Consider the following 22171-nt stretch of genomic DNA (forward strand, 5'->3'; position numbering starts at 1 on the left):
GAGGGAGGGAGGGAGGGAGGGAGGGAAGGAAGGAAGGAAGGAAGGAGGGAAGGAAGGAAGGAAGGAAGGAGGGAAGGGAGAAAGAAAGAGAGAGAGAAAGAAAGAGAGAGAAAAAAAGAAAGAAATAGAAAGAAAGAAACAAACAATGATCACAATAACTCATTGAACTTTCAAAAGGAGAGAACAGAACTAAGACCACCAGAGATGGGGAAGGGGAGAGGGGGGAGATTAGTGAGAAATTGGTAAAGGGCCACAAAATATGATTACATCACGTAATGTTTAATATACTAATTATTCTGCTTAGATCATCATATATTGCACACAGAGATTGATTTTTAATGCTGTAATCTACAGATATGTACAATCAATTACATTTCAATTAAAATAAATCAAATTCTGTAATTTCAAAGATAAAAGAAAGAACTAGTTCATGAGTGAATGAGAGGAAAGAAATGGGCTTTTCTTTAGAGGGTAGAAACAATACAGAGTAATTAATTCACAGCTATAGAAAGATCAAAATCGGTTGTATCTAAATAGTAGAAGAGATGGGATGGACGCAGTGAACAAGCAGGGGAGTTGGCTGAGACAAGATCACGGATGTTACATCAATTATAATAAGAGGAAAAGTAGAATATTTTTATCAATATAGGTTGCTTTGAATATGTCATTGCTGAATTATTTGGACAGCATCTTCTGATTGCTCTATTGAGAATTTTTTTTTTTTTTTTTTTTTGTCTTTTTCCGTGTCCGGCAACAGATCGCAACCCTCAGTGTTTCTCCCGCGCCTCGCTCAGCCAGTGAGCGGGAACCGGTCTGTATGTGGGATCTGAACCATCGGGCAGGAGTGCCGCCGCGCTTCCCAAGCGGCACACTATCCACTGCACCACTGGGCCGGCCGGAGATGAGAAGTTTTGAAATAGTTTTCCACATGAATTTGAGGGAAATATAGTTTTACTAATATACAGCTAGAAGCATCTCCTAGAACTTAGTGGACATGAATTTAAAGTTTAGTCTACAGTAATGCGGGTCACCTCAAACCTTGTATAGTTACTCATATTACTCTATGAAAGAGCTTGAGTGTTGAATTAAATTAGGGTTGGTTCTTGACCAGCTATAACAATAAAGGGAAAGCAGCAAGTGATTTAAGAGTGTCCTCAGGAAGTGGTTATAGAAATGGACCATGTAATATAATTCAGGTAAGTAGGGAAGTGAGGATATTTTGAGGATGAGAGATACTGAAGAGTTGGTAGTGTCAATGGTTTACAGGACCAAAGGCCTAGAAAGAATAAGTTGGACAGAGAAATGAGGCTGTGGATGGGATATGAGCTACTTAAAATTAAGATTATGGAAGTTAATATGATGAAGAGAATAAAGTTATGTATGATGATAGTTTATAAAATACTAGGTTAGGAGTAGGTTGTAATGTTAGGGTGAAGATTCAGATCTTTGAGTCAAGACAGTATCCTCTGAGAAGCTAGTATTATAAATAGCTTTTACCTATTTGTGGAAAATTAAATTACTAAGCAAGACTTAGATTGTCTCCATGCTTTGGCTATTGTGATAAAGAAAATGTGATGTTGTGTGTTTGTATGGGTGGGTCTGTGTGTAATATTATCTAGCCATAAAAAAATAATGAAATCCTGCCATTTGTCACAACATAGATAAACTTTGAGGACATTATGCTAGAGCAGGAAGTGTTTGTACCCCAAGACCACAAATCAGATTTGAAGACTATCATGAACCATACTACAAATATTGCCATTTCACACACACACACACTTTCTCTCTCTCTCTCTCTCTCTCTCTCTCTTATCTGATCTAACATTTACTTAATGCAATGTTTGTAATATTTTGTGTATATAAAGATGATCACCTTCAGAAGAGTGAAATGAGGAAACATAAATCAGGAAATAAATTTTAATAAAACCAACTGGTGTCTTTCTCATATAACATTTTTAAAATATAAAAATTAATTGTTTAACAAAGTCTATTGACAGCCATCTTTGTAAACAATCCCATAAACTAGATATTACATAAATAAATACTATGTCTTTAAAAATCAGAAATGGTGTAATTACAGATTTTTGCTTTCTAAGCTTTGTATTTTCCCCACTCAAATTCTAAGACATTTCATAGTTTAACAAGGCTCTATTTTATTTTCTCAGCTTCTTTTTCTTTCTGTTTCCTCCTCACTGTATTGCAAGTATTATACTTTGCACTGCTTAATTGTAATTCAATGTACTAACATACCTTTTTTTTTTTTTTTTTCCTCTCAAGTCAGTTTCAGCATTTCATTAGGCTTGTGATAAATCTCACCCTGTCAGCCATGGGTAGAGTTAGGGTTTTCAGTTTATATCACAAGTGAGGCTGATTAAGCATGCACTGTGACTTTGCAATAGAACACTCTATCCACAGAAATGCATAGGTCAACATATTTCCTTTCAACATAAAATAAAGTTATATTTTTACATTAATTTTGAAAAATGCTTTTCAAAATAGCAATCACATATTTATATCAGGGATTTATTAATTATTGGAATGCTTCCACTTGGTCAATCAATAACTCTCAACTAACAGGAAACCTCAATATTTTAGAGTTAATTATCTCAAAAGCCTGGCTGTTACATTTTTCTTTGCTTGAAATCAATAGGCACATTTGTAAAGCTAACTTTCCCTTTTGAATAAATTATTCTGAAATTTAACATAGAAAAATGTTCACTAAAGTTTAAATATAGTTTTTTTTTTTAACTTCACATACTGGTTATAAACTATATTACAATTAAAAATATCTAGAACATTATTGACATTTCCTTATCAAGTAGCTTCTGCTACTATTAATATAATTTTACATTTTCAGCGACTGTTATAAGTGACAGAAGTCATCTAATCTAGTCCCCTAAGTGCCTCATTTTGAGAACATATGTTCCCATCCGTGTAATCTTTTATTAGTCCTGAGTGTATTAATTTACTTGTGAATAATAAATAATAAAACAGGGCATAAGTAGGTACAGACATATGCACATAAAGGTTGAATTAACACCATGTAATCTTTAAGTTTTCTGAGGCAAACCTAACCAAAGAATCTTAGCCTTATAATGTTCTGCACAACCTCCAATATTTCTTTATATCCAAAGATCTTTCTCTGAACCCTCTGGATCTCATTTCGTCAGAAGCAAATTTTCCAGCATCTGTGATATCTTTTCTTTTTCTAACTGAAACCTGAGGACAGTTTTTCTAGCAGCCTTCTTAGGTGGTCACTGTACATTCTTCCACAACCTGAGTACCACAGGTGAAGCACTGTGTAGATATCCTTGCCCTTGTTGGTGTATCCAGGCCATGTTTTCTTCCTACTCCTGAAAACCCTAGCCATGTTCAGCATTTCACATCAGCTCATCATTCACTCTCTTACTCTTTGTCTCTCCCTTTCCCTGTCTCCTTTTCAAGTATCTTCTCTTCTCTCAGTTCCTGCCCATTCTCCATGAAAGGCTTCAGCATCTGGCTTGCTGTCCTTATCCTTATCACCACTGTGGTCCACTGTGGTCCACTCCACACCACTGTGGTCATTCTTGATGACTTCAATGTCCGTCTTGGAAATCCACTCACCTTGGTTGCTTAAATCCTTTGACAATTATTTTGCAAGTTTCTCCTTTCCCACATCAGCCCATATCCCATAGTTGTATCCTATGATTTATTATGGCTTATAATTGCACATCCTATGATACCTTAATTTAAATGTTTCCACTCTCTTATCACCACTCCATTTATTTCAAGCTCATTCAATCATATACTTTAATGCCAAAATTTTGTATTTTTTAAAAAAATGACCAACAAGTACCTCCGATTATTTGACTGCACTGGCTCTTCTCTGTCCCTCCTTCACTGCAGGTCCTCATTTTCTTTTTTAGATACATAGCTGTGCATCCACTCTCAAATTCCTTATGTCTTTTTTTCTGTGTTCTATTGACCTAAAAACACCAAACCTGTTTAATTATGCATCCCATCAAGTACGCCTCTGTTCACTTTCATACATGTAGCATCTCAATATAATATCAATAATATATGATATTTCTAATATAGCATCTCAAACAATATATTCCAAATTCATGATTGATTTCTGAGCCCTGGACAAACCTGCTTTCATGCCGTGTTCTTTTAGACTTATTTGATTTCTTTTTCTCTTTCTCAACCCACTTTATGTCCATCAGCAAATTATTTAAGCTCTTCCATAAATACATATCATGGATATAAACACTTTTACCATTATGAAGGTAACCACCTTGTTCAAGCCACCATAAATTCTTATCTGGAATGGTTTAATAGTCTCCAACTTGACTTTCTTGTTTTGACTTGCCATTCAAGTACATGTAAAATAGTGAGTAAAAACCTCATTGAAAAAGCTAATTTGGGGGAAGAGACTTGAATGAAGGAAGGGAACATGCAGCTCTCTAGGGGAAGAGTGTTCAAGACAGAAGTACCCAATGCAAAATCTCAGGCCTGTTCAGGCCATACTTATAAATCCATTTAAACTGGCCTGGAGAAAGCAAGGGAAAGTAGTAGAAATGAGGATAATGGAGAAATTAGAAATTGAGGAAGTTTTAAACCATATATTCCATTTAATTTTTACTCAAAGTAAAATGGGAAGTATTGCAGTGTTGCTGGCAAATGAGTTACATAATGCAGCTAATATCTAAGAATTATAGTTCAGCTGTTGTGTTGAAAATGAGGGGAATGGGCAGAGTCAAAGGGACCAGTTAGGAAGCTATTGTGGTCATCTAAATAGGAGAGCATAGTGGCTTAGGTTAGGATGGGAGAGAGGACAGGGTGAAAAGTAGTTGGATAATGTATATATTTTTAAGATGAAATCAGTAGGATATCCCCTTTGCCTGGATTGGATAAGAGAAAAAAAATAGTAAATTTAATGCTCTATATTTTTGACTATAGAAAGTAGAAGACAGAGTTGCCATCATTTTAGATAGCAAAAGCTACAGATAAAGGAAATTTGAAATGACTAGCTCCCTGTCATTTATTCTTTACAAGAATAAATGGTGTAAGTGTTTTAAAATCATGTTACTTCCTTGCCACTACCATTCAATGGGTTCCCATAACATTTAAATAAAATCCAAAGTACTTAAAATGTCTACAATGTCAGCCATAATTTGCTCCTGCCTCTCTCTTCACTGTCTTCTCTTACTATATTCCCTTTGATTACTCAACTACTACCACTTTGGTCTTTGAGATTCTTGAATACCTCAAGTATTTTCTGCTTCAAGACTGTATTTGCTGGTCTTCTTTCTGAAGTACACTTTTTACAGAAACTACAGTAGCTCAATGCACACTTCATTCAGGTATGTGTTCAAATATCATTTCCTCGAAGATGTCTTTCCTGGCAATCCTGATAAACATTCCTAAAATAGCTCTTCTCAACTACTCTCTCCACTTTTACATGGTTTTATTTTTAGCACTATGACTGTCAGTCATTATATTTTTATATTTACAATTTCCTCCTTCTTACCCATAAGATAGTGTATATTAAAGCAGATAATTTAATGTTTTAACAGTTTCAGTACTGTCTTTCTGATTTTAAGATTGAAGTATAAATGATAATTTTATTTACCAAAACCAGAAGTTTTTTGTCTGGTAATTTTATTTTAATGTTTAAAGAACTATGAAATATGAATCATTTGCATTTTTAGAACCAGACAATGACCTAGTTGTTCAGTTTAATGGCAAAAAGATAAATTGATGAAATGAGTATTCCATAAGTCTTGCCATTTCTTTATGCCCACACTTGTCACAGTATGTAAGAATATAGTGGTACTACAAAGCTTCTATTGCAGAATAAGTCTTTATTTACTTCAAAGGCTGTTTTCCAAGAAGTGGAATAGGTACATGGCAGTGTTAAAATTGATACGTTAACTTTGCATCAGAATCTACATCTATGCAAGATGAAATCAAAGAAGACAAAAATGAATAACAATGCTTTATTTGAAGCAAAAATTACAACTCATTTATAACAGAAAGGTTCAGGCCCTGATAAAAATAAAAAGTACTGAAAGCTTCCTCCAAGTTTTCAAACAAGTGATGTTAATATTTTAAGGTAACAAAAACGGAAAATTATTTGAAGTTAGTTTACAACTATTTCCTTTCCATTTCTTAAAATAATATAGAGTTTGAAAGAACTATTTCAGCAGCTGGAAAACTTAAACAAGAATATACTCCCAACCCGAGAGTGACACTGTTGACATACTGTGTCTTTAAAGGTAGCTCTTTAAAAAAAACTTAATTTTTTAAAATTTTCTGTCTTTTTATGGAGTGGTCACGTCAATATTTTAATATATTAATTATTTTTCCAGTAATATTTTATATTAGTAAAATATTGCATTTAAATTTTATTTTGTGTGTGTGTGTGTTTTCTTATTTTCCTATTAATATTATTTTTTTACATTCTATGATGTTGCAGAGTGATTGGGAGGGTGGGAAGGGTAAAGGGGAACAAAATGGGATGGAAGAAGGAGGAAAGAGGAGGGGCGGGATTGGGGCCTGTGGCCCACCTCATTCCCACAGGGGAGACAAGGGGCCTTCCAGCAGTGGCTTGGTCATTGCTGGGCTGGGTGCAGATGTCAAGAGGGTATTGCAATAGCCCTCACCCCCACCACCCCAGCTCCGGAACTCGGGGCCCTTCTTGTTGTGGCTTGATGGTCATTGCTGAGCTGGTTGTGGGTGTTGGGGGCATGGCTGAGGCCCTCAACACCCCCACCACCTTGGCTTGGAAGTTTGCTTCCTGCAGCAGCTCAGTGGTCATCGCTGGGCTAGTTGTGCGTGTCAGGGTATTATGGCCAAGGCCTGAGGCTCCAACCCTTGGGACTAGTTGCAGGTGTCAGGGGACATGGCTAAGGCCTGTGACCTCTCCCTTACTGGCTTGATAGCCCAGGGGACTTCCAGTCTTTCTAGGTGTTATAGGTATTCTTCAGTGAAAGGAGAACTTTACTAGTTAACATCAAGCTTCGTCTCTGGTTGTGGGTACTTTGTGTTTTCTTCCAGTTCTGTATTGGATTATTTTCTGTTCCCACCACTTAACCTCTGTGCTGGAATTAATTTCTTATCCATTGCTTACTTCTAAAATGGGGGAACTTCCTGTATGGACCAGTACTTGAGCTTTGTGGTTGAGCTAAATTTCTGCTTTGCTGCTGGTTCCCTAGGGAAGGCTTTTTGTACAGCTCAGGTTTCTTTTTTTTTTTTTCCTTTTTGTCTTTTTTCGTGACCGGCAATGGATCGCAACCCTCAGTGTCGGGACCGGCAACGGGATCGCAACCCTCGGTGTTGTGCCCGCACCTCGCTCAGCCAGTGAGCTGGAGCCGGTCTGTATGTGGGATCCGAACCCTTGGCGGGAGCACCGCCGCGCTCTCAAGCGGCGCACTGTAGCAGTGCACCACTGGGCCAGCCTACAGCTCAAGTTTTAATGGCTGACTTTATAGGTACTTCTGGCTCTCATGAGATCCAGTACAAATGGGTTGTGTAGAAACTCTGGTCTGGGCCTGAGTCTTTTCAGCAAACTGCGCTCCATGCAATTCTTTGTTCCTGACCAGTCTCCTCTGAGTAGTCCTACACTGATTGGGGAGAAAATCAGCTGTCCTTGCTGTGCCCCAGTTTTCCCCCAGTCACCACCCATGCTCCAAACACTTCCCATGGGACTGGCCATGCTCCAGTCCCTTGTGATAACTCACCAGCCTCTGAGTGGCTCTTTTTTTAATCAGTCATGGCTCCTTTCTCCTGTGTGGGTCCAAGGGAACCCTATAAGTGGTCTTGCTGGACTGGGGGCCACCAAGGCCCTCTTCTCCCCTGCTGCCTCCAAGCAACTTCATCTGAAGGGCATAGCTGTGGCTTTTGCACACTGCATTCAGCAGCTCCAGCCTGGAAGTGGCTGGGATTTGAAACAATCAAAGTGTTTTATTTTTCTTTCTCTCATCATGGATTCTGCTGCCTTCATGAACTCCATACGTCTGTCCTCCTCTTCCCCTGAGATCTAGTATCCCCAGCTTGGCTGTCGTTGCTTTTTTATAGTTGTAAATTGGTTGATTTGTGGGAGAGAGTGACACTGGGAACCATCTATTCCTCCATCTTGAGTGGAAGTCTTAAATTTTAATTTTATTAAATTTATGATTTTTTTAAATTTTGAAATAATATTTTTTAAAAACTTGTATTTAAAATATAGTAAATATTTAGTTTCATTAATTTTCATTTTAATTTATAAATTCTCTGACTTTACAAATAAACAGCTAGAAATCCTGTCATTTGCAGCAATATAGATGGATCTGGGTGTCATTATTTTATGTTAAATAAGCCAGACACAGAAAGACAAATACCACATGACATCACTCCTTTGCGACATCTAAAAATATTGATCTCATAGAAGTAGAGAGTAGAATAGTGGTATGGGGAGGTGTTGCTTAATGGGTACAAAATTACAGTTAGATGGGAAAAATAAGTTCTAGTGTTCCATTTGCACAGTAGAGTGACTATAGTTAACAAAAATGTATTGTATATTTCAAAATAGCAAGAAAATAGGATTTTGAAAGTTCTCACCACAAAGAAATGATAAATATGTGAGGTGATGAATATGCAAATTACCTTAATTTGATTACTACAGATAGTATACATATATTGATATATCACACTGTACCCCATAAATATGTATGGTTATTATGGGTCAATTAAACTTTGTGATGACTTTCCTACTCCTGAGATAAAGGTATCAATCCATCCAACAGGGCAGAGGCTTCATGATCTAATCACTTCTAAAGGCCCCACTTCTTAATATTGTAACAATTGCAATTAAATTTTCACATGACTTTTGGAGGGGGCATGAAAACCATAGCAAAAGTTGAGTACAGTACAATAATATACTCTGAGGGAAAAAGAAAGGGAAACCACATTCAAACAAATTTGGCAATTAAATTTTCACATGACTTTTGGAGGGGGCATGAAAACCATAGCAAAAGTGGAGTACAGTACAATAATATACTCTGAGGGAAAAAGAAAGGGAAACCACATTCAAACAAATTTTATTACAGTGTATCGTTATAATTGTTCTATTTTATTCTTAGGCATTGTCTTTCATCTCTTAGTGTGCCCCAAGGGAGCCTGATGCTTCTCTTTAAAATTAGTAGTGTGCATTCCACAGGTCACTGACAAAAGTTTGGGATACTATGTTCAAGAAACAGAGTAACTTAATGGTCCAATAAATATTGGCCTTATGGAACCCAATAATGGACAAACGTTTAAGTCAGTTACAGAAAATCATTTCAGAAAAAAATAAATAAATAAGGAGAGGATAAAAGTACATTTTCTTTTCCCCCTGATTTGTCCAATAAAATATTCTCTTTTCATTATCTTTCTTTTCTTCCTTTACATGTATCTTCCTAGATACTTTCTGCCTTTCTATATATTGTCTCCATTTTTAACTCCAAAAATGAAACCTTAAACATTTTCATCATAATAAGTAGGTTCCTTTTACCGTCCAGTCATGGAATAGTTTTATTTAAAAATATAACTATAAATTGTATATTTTAGAAACATGATGATCAGAAAGGTATTTCTTTCCTTTCTCCCTTATTTAAAACAATTGACTTCCTTAACTAAAATGGTTTCTGGACACCTTGAATAGTTAAAATGAGTTAGGTTTTAGCCTCTCTGACTATCTCAACAGAAGCAATATATGCACTTTTGCAACAGAATTTCTTCAAAGGGTCCGCTATTCTAGAGTTTGCTTTTATGTTTTCTTTGATTTTGTTTTCTTTGTTTTACATTCTCAAATGGGAAAAATGCTATTTAAACTTTTTCTTTCCTTGACAGCAGGTTGAGTTGATAGGATGTCATTTTCCTTGCGGATGAGGTTTAAAAGCTCCTCTTAGATTTTAAGTCATCAGTGGGAGTGGAGGCATTGGGGATTGATTGCCTGAAACTCAACAGGAAGATTTTCTCATGTGGGTTTCCTCTGCATTTGGGTTAAACTTCCCTGGACCAGGTTTCACAGATAGTATTTTGGTGCCTCCTTCCTGGCATGTAGTGAGAGTGCAAACTCTTTGGCCCAGTTTTTCAGGATCAATAAAACCTTCTTTGTTTAGAAACCCTTTCTCAAAGTTGCTACTGCCTGATCTTCATCCAGCAACCAGTTGATCTAACTCTTGTCCATGGTTGATCTAATTCATGTCTAATTCATGTCTTGGTTCTTCATTTAATTCATAAAACTGATCTTATTCTTTGAAAACAATTCTACAGAATAATATAAGTACAAGTACCATATATATATTTGGAGTTATTCTTGGTCAATTTAATCCATTCCAATTCATAAGGAAAATTGAAACATGATAGCCACAACTCACCAAAGTTTTAAGTACTCTAGTGCTCTCCTATTTCTTCATCTTCGCCAACTCACCTCCCCTTACAAACTCCCCCTCAGTAGGAAGAAGTGGAAATGATACCTTTCATAACAAAATGGTATTTTTAGTAATTTCTGGATCTCTAGTTATACCCTCATAATGAGAGATGTAAGGAAGACATATCTTACCAGGTATTTTTTTACGGAGTAACAGAGTACAATATATTTAAAGTGAGGCAAAACTTAATTTTATTAACAACTCTAAAGCTTGAAAGTAATATGACCAAAGCAACTAAATTAACTTTTCTGAGTATGTTTCCTCACTTATAACATAGTGATATTATATATCACATAGTGCTTATAAGGATTGAATGAGACAAGAAGAAAATTGTATGAAAGCAATTAGCTTACTGGCAGGCACGTACTAGGCACCAAAAAGTGAATGGTTAATCCTGATATAAATGAGGAAATAATTCAATTCTGCTGGGTGAAAGTGCAAAGCTATGCAACTGAAATAGCATAAAAGGTAAATTACTAAAGCATTTTATTGATGTTATTTCAGTTAAACTCTGTCAACATGGCCTTTGATCCCTTCTTTTATGAAATCATCTTGTGTTTTTATAATAACTTAAAATTATAAATATATGGTTATATTCAATTTATCAACAAATCAGCTTGTAACAACTTAGACTCTTGAGAAGTATTAGTTTGGGCCTTAAAATTTCTGGTGTTTACTTTGGAGAAAAATATTCTCTTATTTGGTACCCCATTCAATTTATAATAGAAAGTATACTAAATGTTAGTTAAGGTACTGAACTATTTCTTTCAAAATAATGAGAGTAAGGGCAAAGGAAGCCAGAACCTAAGTATGTGTTCTTTAGCAACTTATAGATTATAGCTAATGAACTGCAGTAGACTGGAAAAAGATTGATTCCTAAAAGACTACAGACAAATGACAAAAATTGTAAAAGTGACAAAAAACAAACAAAAGCCCCTGTAATTAGCCCAATTACAACTATACCATTATTGTCTACAGTAACTCTTTACACTGTGTCTCAAATTCATGGGTGTCATCATTAACTCCTGCTAGCACATCATCAGTATAGAATGACTGTACTGAGGATTGGAAATCTCATTTGTCATCATTTTTTTTTTTTTCACATTTGGGTAATGGTTTTATTTATTCTAACAGTTTTCCAAAACCTATATTTTATTGTTAAGTATCAGTCAAAACCAATGCTTATTTTGTTCCTAAATTCCCAATGGTATATTAAGACCATTTAATGGAAATGTAGATAATTCTAATTCTCTCCAAATAAATAAAATTGCTCTTCTTGGCTAAAAACACAAGCATGCAGAGGAAAAATTAATGATAAAAAATATCATGTATTACTACATGCTGTATATAATTTAAACAAGGAATTATTATTTTTACAAGACTGTTAATAGACTTTTTTAAAAATAATTAAATTGCAACTTTCCTAATATACACTGATGTATTTACAGTTGTATGCCAGAACTTACTGGAAAAAACAGTGAGAAAGTAATTGAACACTGCAGACTGCTCAGCATCAACTGTCTGAGTGAAGGATGGTGTTTCAACATAATTGGAAGAATCAGAGTAAGTAATTTAATAGATGGCAATGTAACTTAGCACTTCAAAATGCTATAGCTTCAATCTGTACTTCAAATGTTTTATTAATCTAAACCAGAGAAATACGTCTTTATATGTATATTTAAATATGACTTTCATAAAGTTTAGTAATGAGGATTTTTAATTTTAAAGAATTATGTTGAGAGGGCATCAATAAGTGTTCTAGGCAGTGTTTTTATTATAAATAAATATATAGCTAATTGAGTTCTTGAGGTATTTATCTGTGTATATAAAGCCCCCGTTGCTAAAGCTTTAAGCTCTTAAACTAGATAGGAATTAAAATTAGTCTAGTGGCTGTTTGTCAGAGCATACAAAAATTGCTTTATTTAGTAGATAATTTTTGAAATGACTTTACAAATACAGAGTGTGTGTACTACACATGATATGGCATATTCTACAACAAAGGAATTCTACTTGCAGATAAGTTTATTGAAGAAATTATCAGGTATGCACTGAAAGACACATAAACAAGAATTTTGATTCCCAATCTGAAACAAACCTGTGGATAGGAGAATGGAACAATTCATCATGGCATAGTCATACAATGGGATTATAAACAGTGGTTAAAATAAGTGAACAATAGCTATATGTATTAATACTTATAAGTATCAAAAATGTTGAATTTTAAAATCTTATTCAAGTAATATGTTCAATGTGATAATGATTACTTAAATTTTAAAAGTACAAATATATACGTTTGTATGATGACATAAATATATAGCAAAAGTGTAAACACACACATCAGAATTATAAACATCAGCTTTATTAGGAGGGCTTCCCACAGGAAGACAGGTGGGGGTGGTGAAATTAGGGAGAGTACAAATGGTAATTCCAATATGCCTGTAATGCTTTATTTCTCTAGAACACATTTTTTGGAATAAGGAAGGTAAGAAAATGGTGTTCATTTTATTGTTTTCTCTACTTCTCTTTAGTATAAGATACTTTAATAAAATAATTTTTTAAATAATAAAAAGCTTATTTATGGAATAGACCATAGACAAATTTATAGCATGTATATTTTTGCATATACATGCATATATACACTAAAACATATGCTAAAATATTATTATGTTACTATACAAGAAAATAAACATAAGAACATGACATTTACTTGGTAACCGCAATGCTTTTGGGATGACAGCATATCATTTACAATCATTACCTCATTTGATCTTCTTATAACTTCCATTTCATTTTATGAAAAAATAAAATGTCTACTGAGATTTGAATATTTTTTCAAGGTCACACATATCTATAGGGACAGATGAAGATAGGTTTAACCTAGTCTGTGTGACTCCAAAATCCTTTAAAATACTACGCATTTGTATTTTTGTTGTAAAGAAGATGCTACCATCTCTGTTTTTCTTAAAATTTATCTAGCTTTTCCTTGTTAGGAAATCATCTAATTGAAATACCTCTCTTACTTTGGTCTGAAATTCTTTGACATTATCCTGCTTATGTTTTGATTTGGGGTTCCTGTTTTGTCTTAGGACAGTCTGTGAGTACTCATCTTTGACTTTATTATTTATAAAGTCTTCCTTTACTACCACTTTTCCCTGGTAGATCTCACCTGTTTTGGTACTTTAGTGATTATCTATTTATTAGTGACTGTAAGTTAAGTTTAGATTTCTTCTTGAAGGAGTTAGACTTGGCTTTTCAGCTTCAGTATTGAATAGACAGTTCAAACTCAATATGCTTTAAGCCAAGTTTACTGAGATTCCCTCTACATGTTAATATTTCCAGTCTGTTTAAATGGTGTTAGTCGCATCAGCCTCTGTCTACTTTCTCTAGCCATAAACCCAAGAATTCTCCCTTTTCTATACCTTACATCAACTTCTCTCTGTCTTGACAGTGATTCATAGTTCAGATACTTATTACTTTTTATAAACTTGTTACCTTGCCTCACATATTAATTAATTAATATGTTTCTTTGCTTCAAATATCACCAACTCTATTCCAGAAAAATCTACATAAGATGAAAAACTGGGAATGATATATTTTAATCAATGTTCTAAGATTCTACTCTTTGAAACTATAAATAGAATGTAATTAGAAGGTTGAAATTCTTAACTTATATGTAGAAAGTAGTGAATTAGTAAGTAGTCCCCAAATAAAGAAAATCAACAAAGCCAATATTTGTTTATTCAAAAAGATTGATAAAATGCAAAAATCTTTCACACAATTGATGGAGGAGTGAAAGCACAAAAATTACAAATGTCAGGAATCAAAAAGTAGACATCACAAAAGATTTTTCAGACATTGAATAGTAAATCAGATAACATTCAAAAAATGTTTATACCCATAATTTGACAACTTAGACTGTGAAAATTTCCTGAAAAACACAAAAGAAAAAAATCCAGAGTCTATTCCTATACCAAATAAATTAAACTTATAATTAAAAACTTCTTCCACAAGAAAACTCCCATATCAACTGCTTCACTGAGGAAATCCATCACATATTTAAAGATGTCATGTTAATTATACACAAATTATTATAAATAATAGATGAGGAAACAAATCTCAACTCATTTTTTATGAGGTTACCTTTACCCTAATATTAAAATTAGACAGGGATAGCACAAGGAAATAAATTATTATTTACTATTCCCTATTAATATATTCATAAAAATATTTTTTTAAATAATTAATTGAATTCAGCAATACATAAAAACATTATCTAAAGTCCAAGAAGAATTTTTTTTTCTCCCTCAGGAATGCAGTACTTATTCAGAATTCTAGATAAGTTACTGTGCTTCACCATATTAACAGAATACAAAAATCAGATCATGTGACCATCTAACTAGATGCAGAACAAGCGACTGAAAAAAAAAAACTACACATCATTTATTCATGACACAAATTCTGTAAACTAGAAACAAAAAGCCACTTCTTCAATCTGATGTCAGATCATGTGACCATCTAACTAGATGCAGAACAAGCGACTGAAAAAAAAAAAACTACACGTCATTTATTCATGACACAAATTCTGTAAACTAGAAACAAAAAGCCACTTCTTCAATCTGATGAAGGTTATCTACAGAAATCTCAAGGTAACATAATACTTACTGGTGAAAGTCTGCTTTCTTCCTTCCTAAAGTTGGCAAGGAAATTTCCACTCACGAATTCTCTTCAACATTTTACTAAAAGTTTTTACCAGTGCAATAAGGCAAGAAAAAGAAATAAAACATAAAGATAGGAAAAAATAGCAGCATTGGGGTTTTAATAAGCATACCTCATGATCATTCATTAGAAAGGTATAAAACTAAAAAAGTAGAACTAAGTTAATTTAGCAAAATCACAGGATACAAGATAACTGTATAAAAATCAATAGTGTCTTTTATTATAGCAAGAACTAATTAGAAAATAATACTAAAAATAGCATTAAAAATGAATTTAAGCATGGTCACAATAGTATGGAAAATACTTCACAATAAATTTAATGAAATATGGGCAACAACTTATGCTGAAAACTGCAGAAGATTGCAGAAATAAATTAAATAATTCCTAAGTAGAGAGTTATATTCATGGGTTGAAAGACTTAGTATTTTTATGATGTCCTTTTTCCTAACTGATATTGCCAATCATTTTGTAGAAATTGATAAGCTGGTTATAAAATTTATATGGAATTTCAAAGGACCTCAAATAGCCAAAGTAATAAAAAATAAAAACAAATCTAGAATTTTTTTTTTTTTTTTTTACTGTTTCAAGACTTACTTTAGAACTACAGTATCAAGGCAGGGTAGTGTTGGCACAAGGACAGACTAAGAGATCAGAAGAATAAAATAGATAGTTCAGAAATACTCATAGATCCACATGGAAATATCTTGTTGATTTCCAACAAAAACACCAAGAAAATTTAATAGAGAAAGGAATTTTTTTTATCAAATGGCACAAGGAAAAAAATTAATCTATATGCCTTCTTCAAACCATACAATAATTAATTTGAGATTAAGCATAGACATAAGAGTAGAAGCTAAAATTATGAAACTTCTGGGGACTAAAAACAAAGAAGATATTTTTCATGGCCTTGCACCAGGCAAAATTTTGTTATGTAGTATAGAATAGTAGCTGGTTTATTGGACTTCGTTGACTCTAAAAACTTGTACTCATCAAAAGGCAAAAGAAAGACAACTATAGCCAATGTTTATAAAACTGAATATACATTAAAAGTAAACAAAATCCAGGTGTGTACTGTTAATGTGAGATAACCTGAAATATAACATCTTTATTAAAACAAAAGATGTAAAAGACATGCTATGGGTTGAATTGTCTCGTCCAGAGGTTCATGTATTAATCCCCATTGTAACAGTGTTGAGAGTGGGAAATTCTATTATGGTAAAAGGAGAGGCCTTCACCAGGTGATTAGACTGTGGGGACTGTACCCTGGTGAATGGATTGATCCATTGATGGGTGGCCATAGGTGTCACAGGAATCCCATTTAACCCCACTGGCCAGGCAATTGTTGAAAGAGCTAATGGCCTTCTTAAGTCTCAAATAAGTAAACAAAGGAGGGGTAATATAGATATAGGACTGGCTTCTCATAAATAGGTCTTTAAAGCTCTGTTTACACCAAATTTCTTAAACTGTAATTCCCCAAAATTAACAGCCATAGAATGACACTTTCTACCTCCTAAAAAGAGACCTAGACGATTGGTTTTATTCCACCACCTGCTGACGGGACCACAATGGTTGAGACCTGCTGAATTGTTAACATGGGAGAGAGGGTATGTGTCTATTCTCTCACTCACAGGCCCACTATGGTTTCCTGCTAAGGCTGTTAAGCCTTATGTGGAACCCATACCAGATGAGTAATTGAATCTGATCCCAAAATCTCAATGCCTCACCATCACACCTCAGGGATGGTATACATCAGACCACCAGTAATGAAAATAATGACAAGTTCCAAATAGACCTGGAGTAAATTTTAAAAACTTCAACAGTTAAATAAGTTTCAATAGCTCAGCCCTTAAGTTCAGTAACTCATTTGAGAAACAAAAACTAACCTAAAATCTACCTATTTAACTAGATGGTCTCAAATTTTCTGGCATACAGTTGGTTATCTTAAACAGACTTCTAAATTCTCTTCTAGTCTCATATATGTATTTCTTCACAAAATCCAATGGTAGAATTCTATGCTATTTTCATAAAAGGAAGAAAATCTTCTCTGCATCTTCTTAAAAAGGCTTGCATACTTTGCTTTACAATGTAAATTTGTTATCTTGCTTTCTTTAAGGCAGGGTGAGGCCTCACCAATAAGTCTTAAAAAAAAAAAAAAAAAAAAACACAATCTAAACCTGACTTTCCTTTTTACTAGTGAGCTTTTTTTACATCTTGAACAAAACCTATAAGATCCATGTTTGTTCTTGTTGTTTATGTCTGCATATCTGCATGTGTAAGCTGTATGTTATGTCTGTATGTTCATGTATGTATGTGTAATTGTGTTGTGTGCAAGGTACCAAATTGGCTTATAATTAATGTGTGCTCATTAAATAAATAAGTATACTTTTCAAGTTCACATGGCTTAAATTTTCTAAAGTTTTGATAAATATATTTTAAAAATTTGATTTAAACCTCTTACCTAAATTTGTCTCTAGGTCAATATGTCTCCTTGTTATCTCAGCTCTGCCTCCTGGCCATGCTGGGAGAAACAATATCTTTTAGAAATTATCTTTGTAAATACCACCATCTGTCTTAGGCTCCACATGGTTCCAAATGTCACATGGAAACCTGGGACCCAAAATGGCTAGTGAAAGGAGACTTATGCCCAATATCACATAAGCCCTGGTTAACATTAACTGATAAGGGTATAGATCTAATATACCGAGTTTGGCTGAGAAACCATAAATATGTATTTGGTAAAAATAGCTAAAATTCAAACTGGGCTTTCTATAATTTGCTCTGATAAACGGACACCTATTCACTAACCTGAATGTATAAAAATGTTCTCATCAGCACACATCATTGCCTGGGTTTACTAATCAAACAGGATTATTAGAGGTCTTTTCATTGACTGCTCTTAATACAAAATTGTAAAAGGTTGTCTTTGTCCCTTAGATAACTTGTTTAAGGAAATATTTCATGATAATTTCTTGTGCTCTCTGCCTTTGAAACCCTCTGTCACTTTGGTTTTACTTTTTGTAATAATTTGTGATTTTATTCAACTAAGTGTTTTAAGCCTTTTGTTATTTAACAAAGCTTTCCAAAACCAAATTCTGAAATCTCAACCTTTTGGTGGTTTAAAATAACTTTGAGGAGTTCCAAGGGCCCTGGAGCTTCTAAAGGATATATAAAAGATGAATCAAAAGTAATTGGCTTATTTAATAAATTAGACTATATGGGAAAGCATTGCCAGTACTGTAGGTGTTATGGATATATGTTCCAAAATCTTACAAGGTTCTTATATATTTGTGTCTTGATATAAATGCTATTGGTCATAATCTTGGTTTAATTATGATTTAAAAATTTTATGTTTTTCAATATTCATGAAAAAAAAACTCTCATAGGTACAGTTTCCTCACAAACTTTGAGTTCATACCTTTAAATTTCCAAAATTTTAATGAAGAAACTGATGGGTTTGTGAAATTGTTCACAAAGGTCAAAACAACAAAGGTTAATTAGTGAACTAATTAAAAAAAAATATGTGTTTTTACAATTTCCTCATTTTGAAACACTGCTGGTTCTCTTAATGTTTTGCTTTCCAAATTTAAGAAAACTCTCTCTCTCTCTTCAGCTCTCTATAACTAACAACAGTTTGGTAAAATGTCATTTAAAACAGAAGTAAAAGTATTTGTTTTCTCCCTAATTGATCCCCCCCAAGTTTAATAACTTTAAGTATCATTATGATTATTATGACAATATGGCTATTTTTATAAATTAAATGAAAATTAACTCTCTCTCTTTATAACAGGATATAATTTAAAACATTGGATATCAGATAGCATGTCTCACTTCTAAGTTGCTGACCCTTCTTTCATGTTGCCTAAATTTGGCCTCAATACTGCTTCATCCTGCTGTTCATCTTTCCCCCAACATGGGACAGATAACCACCTGGGAAACAGTCTTCCCAGTGCTGTGGAATTTATACAAAGAAAAGTACGACCTTTTCCATCATGATATTGATCATCAATGCTTTTATGAGGAATGGCTTGATCATAAAGGGTGAAATCACATCTCTACAAAAGCAGTTCTCTAAATTTTCCTGGCCTTAAAGAGGGTGTTTGTAACTTGGATGAGACATCCTGTTCTTAAACAAGACTTATAATTGATCAAAAATTTTACAAAAGACTAGATGCTTTAAAAACAGTAATGTTCTGGACCGGTGAACATTAACAAACTCTCTGGACTCATAATCAAGTATTATATGGAGCAGAATCTCATTCCAGAGTTTCAACAATTGGTAATTACACCTAATTCACAGCATCTGGAATGATACTGATGCAGCCACTCTGAGACCATGGCATCATCAGTCCTCACCTGAAATAAATTAAAAGGACTTGCCATGCTAAATGATACCAACTTTGCTTTAAATGCTTTTGTCTTAAGTTCGATCTATAGCTTTTGCCATTTCTTTTGAATAAATAAAATGAGGGTAGATGTGAAGTAGGCATAAAACAAATGTACTTCACAGTGCCTGGTTTCCCAAAGCCTTGCAGTTTCAAATATTGACCTTGCAAAGGACAGGAGTTTTTCCCCTGGCTATTGAGTCTCTGTTGTAAGATAAAGAACTGCAGCACAGCAAGGTTGCTGTCTCAAAGACAGACAGGTTACTGTTTGGTATGTAAAGATAGTGGGAAATTGCTATAAGAAGAGAATGTTTGCTAATATCAAGCTTTTGTTAGTGGATCAACTTAATTGCATCATAGAATGTCACCTTGCTTGTCTGTTACCAGCTTCTATTGTTAAACTTGTTAAACTGTACTTAGCAAAAACCCCACCTATGTTCTCTTCATGTAACTTCATGGTCTGGAGAATAAATGCAGGAAGAGAACCCCAATTCATGGTGAATTTCCCAAATGGAAGGAATGCCTCGCTCTTGAGGGTTCCAGGAGATTAACCCCTTGTCAGGGCTTCTCACTGCTCAGAAGAGATGGGCTTTGAGTAATCTTTGGCAGCTCCGTCACCCAGGGGGATAGGGGTGACAAATCCATGGGAGGTAAAGCAACACATGGGTGTGGTTCTGATGGCTTTATAAAGAGCGTGGATGGGTTTAGCTCTCTCTCTTGGTCAAGCCATTTGCTGTGTGACATCCCTGCATTGCTGAGAAGAGTCACCACCCACCAATAAGGCTTTCACCAGATGTGTTCCATGGACTTTGGACTTCCTAGCCTCAATAACTATAAGGAATAAATTTTATTTCTGTATAAATTACCCAGTTTCAGGTATTCTGCTATATGCAACAGAGACAGGCTAATACAAGATATATCAGAGAAATACTAATGAAAATAGTGTTGATGCCTATATTAATTCATGTAAAATAGACTTTAAGACATAAAATCTGGAATTTATGATGACTTTGTCATGACGTAAGTTTTAATTCATGAGAAAGGTATAATACTTATGATGTTATATTGACGTACTACTATAAGATGAGAAATATGTAGGAAAATATTGACAGAAGCACAAAGAGAAATGAGGAGTCTGGCTCCAGGTCAAAATATGATGTGCGATCTTTCAGGTTCTACTATAGGCAATTACAGTACTTTGCCTGGCAGTCTTCACCAAGGGCAGCTGATCACGCCAGACTTGGTACACAGCCAGTACATTACAGTTTTCCAGAAAGAGTTGCAGTGGAGGACTCAGCATGTTCCCCAACGCCTCCCCCAGCTATGTTGATATGTATTTTATTCCTATTCAATCACTTTATTCAGAGGTCTCTGTATGGGGAGCAGAGGACCTCAACTAACGCACTTCCGAGGTGCTTCAAGGGACACTTCCTTGTGGAGGGTGCCTTGTCTGAGGTTCTTTTATCCACCCTGACTCAGTACTTTCCCACTCCTAGCCCTTTTTCTCTCTTGCCTCTGGAGTCCATAAAGTCAGGAGCCTTTTATTCAAGCCTTCTTGGCAATGAGAAGATTACCCCACTTGTGCTGCATCTTATCTGACCTTTGACCAGTGCTGTTCCCTGGGGAAAAATGGTTGGTACCACTTTTTGCCTCTTGATTGCATTGTTGCAGTGAGTGAACAAAGGCTTGAGTGTTATTTGCAGTTTGGCTCTTTGTGCTGATTGACCACCTTGACACCTGGGTGCTCAAGAAAAAATTAATAACTCCTTTGTCAGAGTGGGGTATATTTGATTTTCATGCAAAACTATATGTATGTTTTATTTGTAATTTTCAAGGAGAAAGAAAACATAAAATTAAGCAATAGATTTTTACAGGTAATCTTTACATAAAAATGCAAATGGAAAGTAAACACAATTAAAATGTTCAAACTAAAAATCAATGAAATGCCATTTAAGGCAATATTTATATCTCGTTTTATCCTTCTGCATCATAGAACACAAAACTGTATACAGTTTATACTTCTGTAGCACAAAGAAAGAGTGAGACAGCATTTTCATATATATGCAGGAAAACTAAGACAGAATAAACCCACTGAATGGCAATTTATCAGTATGTTCCTAAATTTTTTTAATTTGTAATAATTCAATATCTAGAAATACCAAAAGTAAGTAAACAAGATTATTTTTAATTTGCACACAAAATATACATTATATTTTTGCTTATTTTAGAATAAAAATAACCAAATTAGGCAAAAAGAATAATTAAAAGTTATAATGCATCTATATAATAGAATGTGCATGTTTTTGAAACTTAATAAATTTTTGAAAATGCTTAAATTAAAATATTCAATGAAAAATTTAAAACTCGTACTAATTATAATTTGCTTTTAGATATATACAACTACTTTTTCATTTGCAACAAAATAAGATAATTTTAATGTTCTGTATTTTCTGGGTGTGTGGGACAGACCAAAAGGAATGGCAGGGCTGCTACCCCAGAAATCATCTGTTGGTTTTCACCTCACCTCCCAGAGCGTTATAGACATCAGGAAATATATATATATATATACACATACATACATACATATATATATATATATATATATATATATATATATATATATATATATATATATAT

At 34.2% G+C, this 22171-nt stretch overlaps 1 protein-coding gene across 1 annotated transcript in view; it reads left to right on the forward strand.

The window, feature by feature from the left end:
• LOC103600719 (protein eyes shut homolog) overlaps positions 1–22171 on the forward strand; it is an 80719-nt gene that overhangs the window by 15564 nt on the left and 42984 nt on the right. The window contains exon 4 of the mRNA XM_008585045.1: positions 11885–11999. Within this exon, the coding sequence (XP_008583267.1) occupies positions 11885–11999 (115 nt within the window). The remainder of the gene's footprint in view (positions 1–11884; positions 12000–22171) is intronic.

The sequence above is a fragment of the Galeopterus variegatus genome, unplaced genomic scaffold, assembly GCF_000696425.1.
Source record: "Galeopterus variegatus unplaced genomic scaffold, G_variegatus-3.0.2 Scaffold3427, whole genome shotgun sequence".
In the NCBI taxonomy this organism is placed as follows: Eukaryota; Metazoa; Chordata; class Mammalia; order Dermoptera; family Cynocephalidae; genus Galeopterus; species Galeopterus variegatus.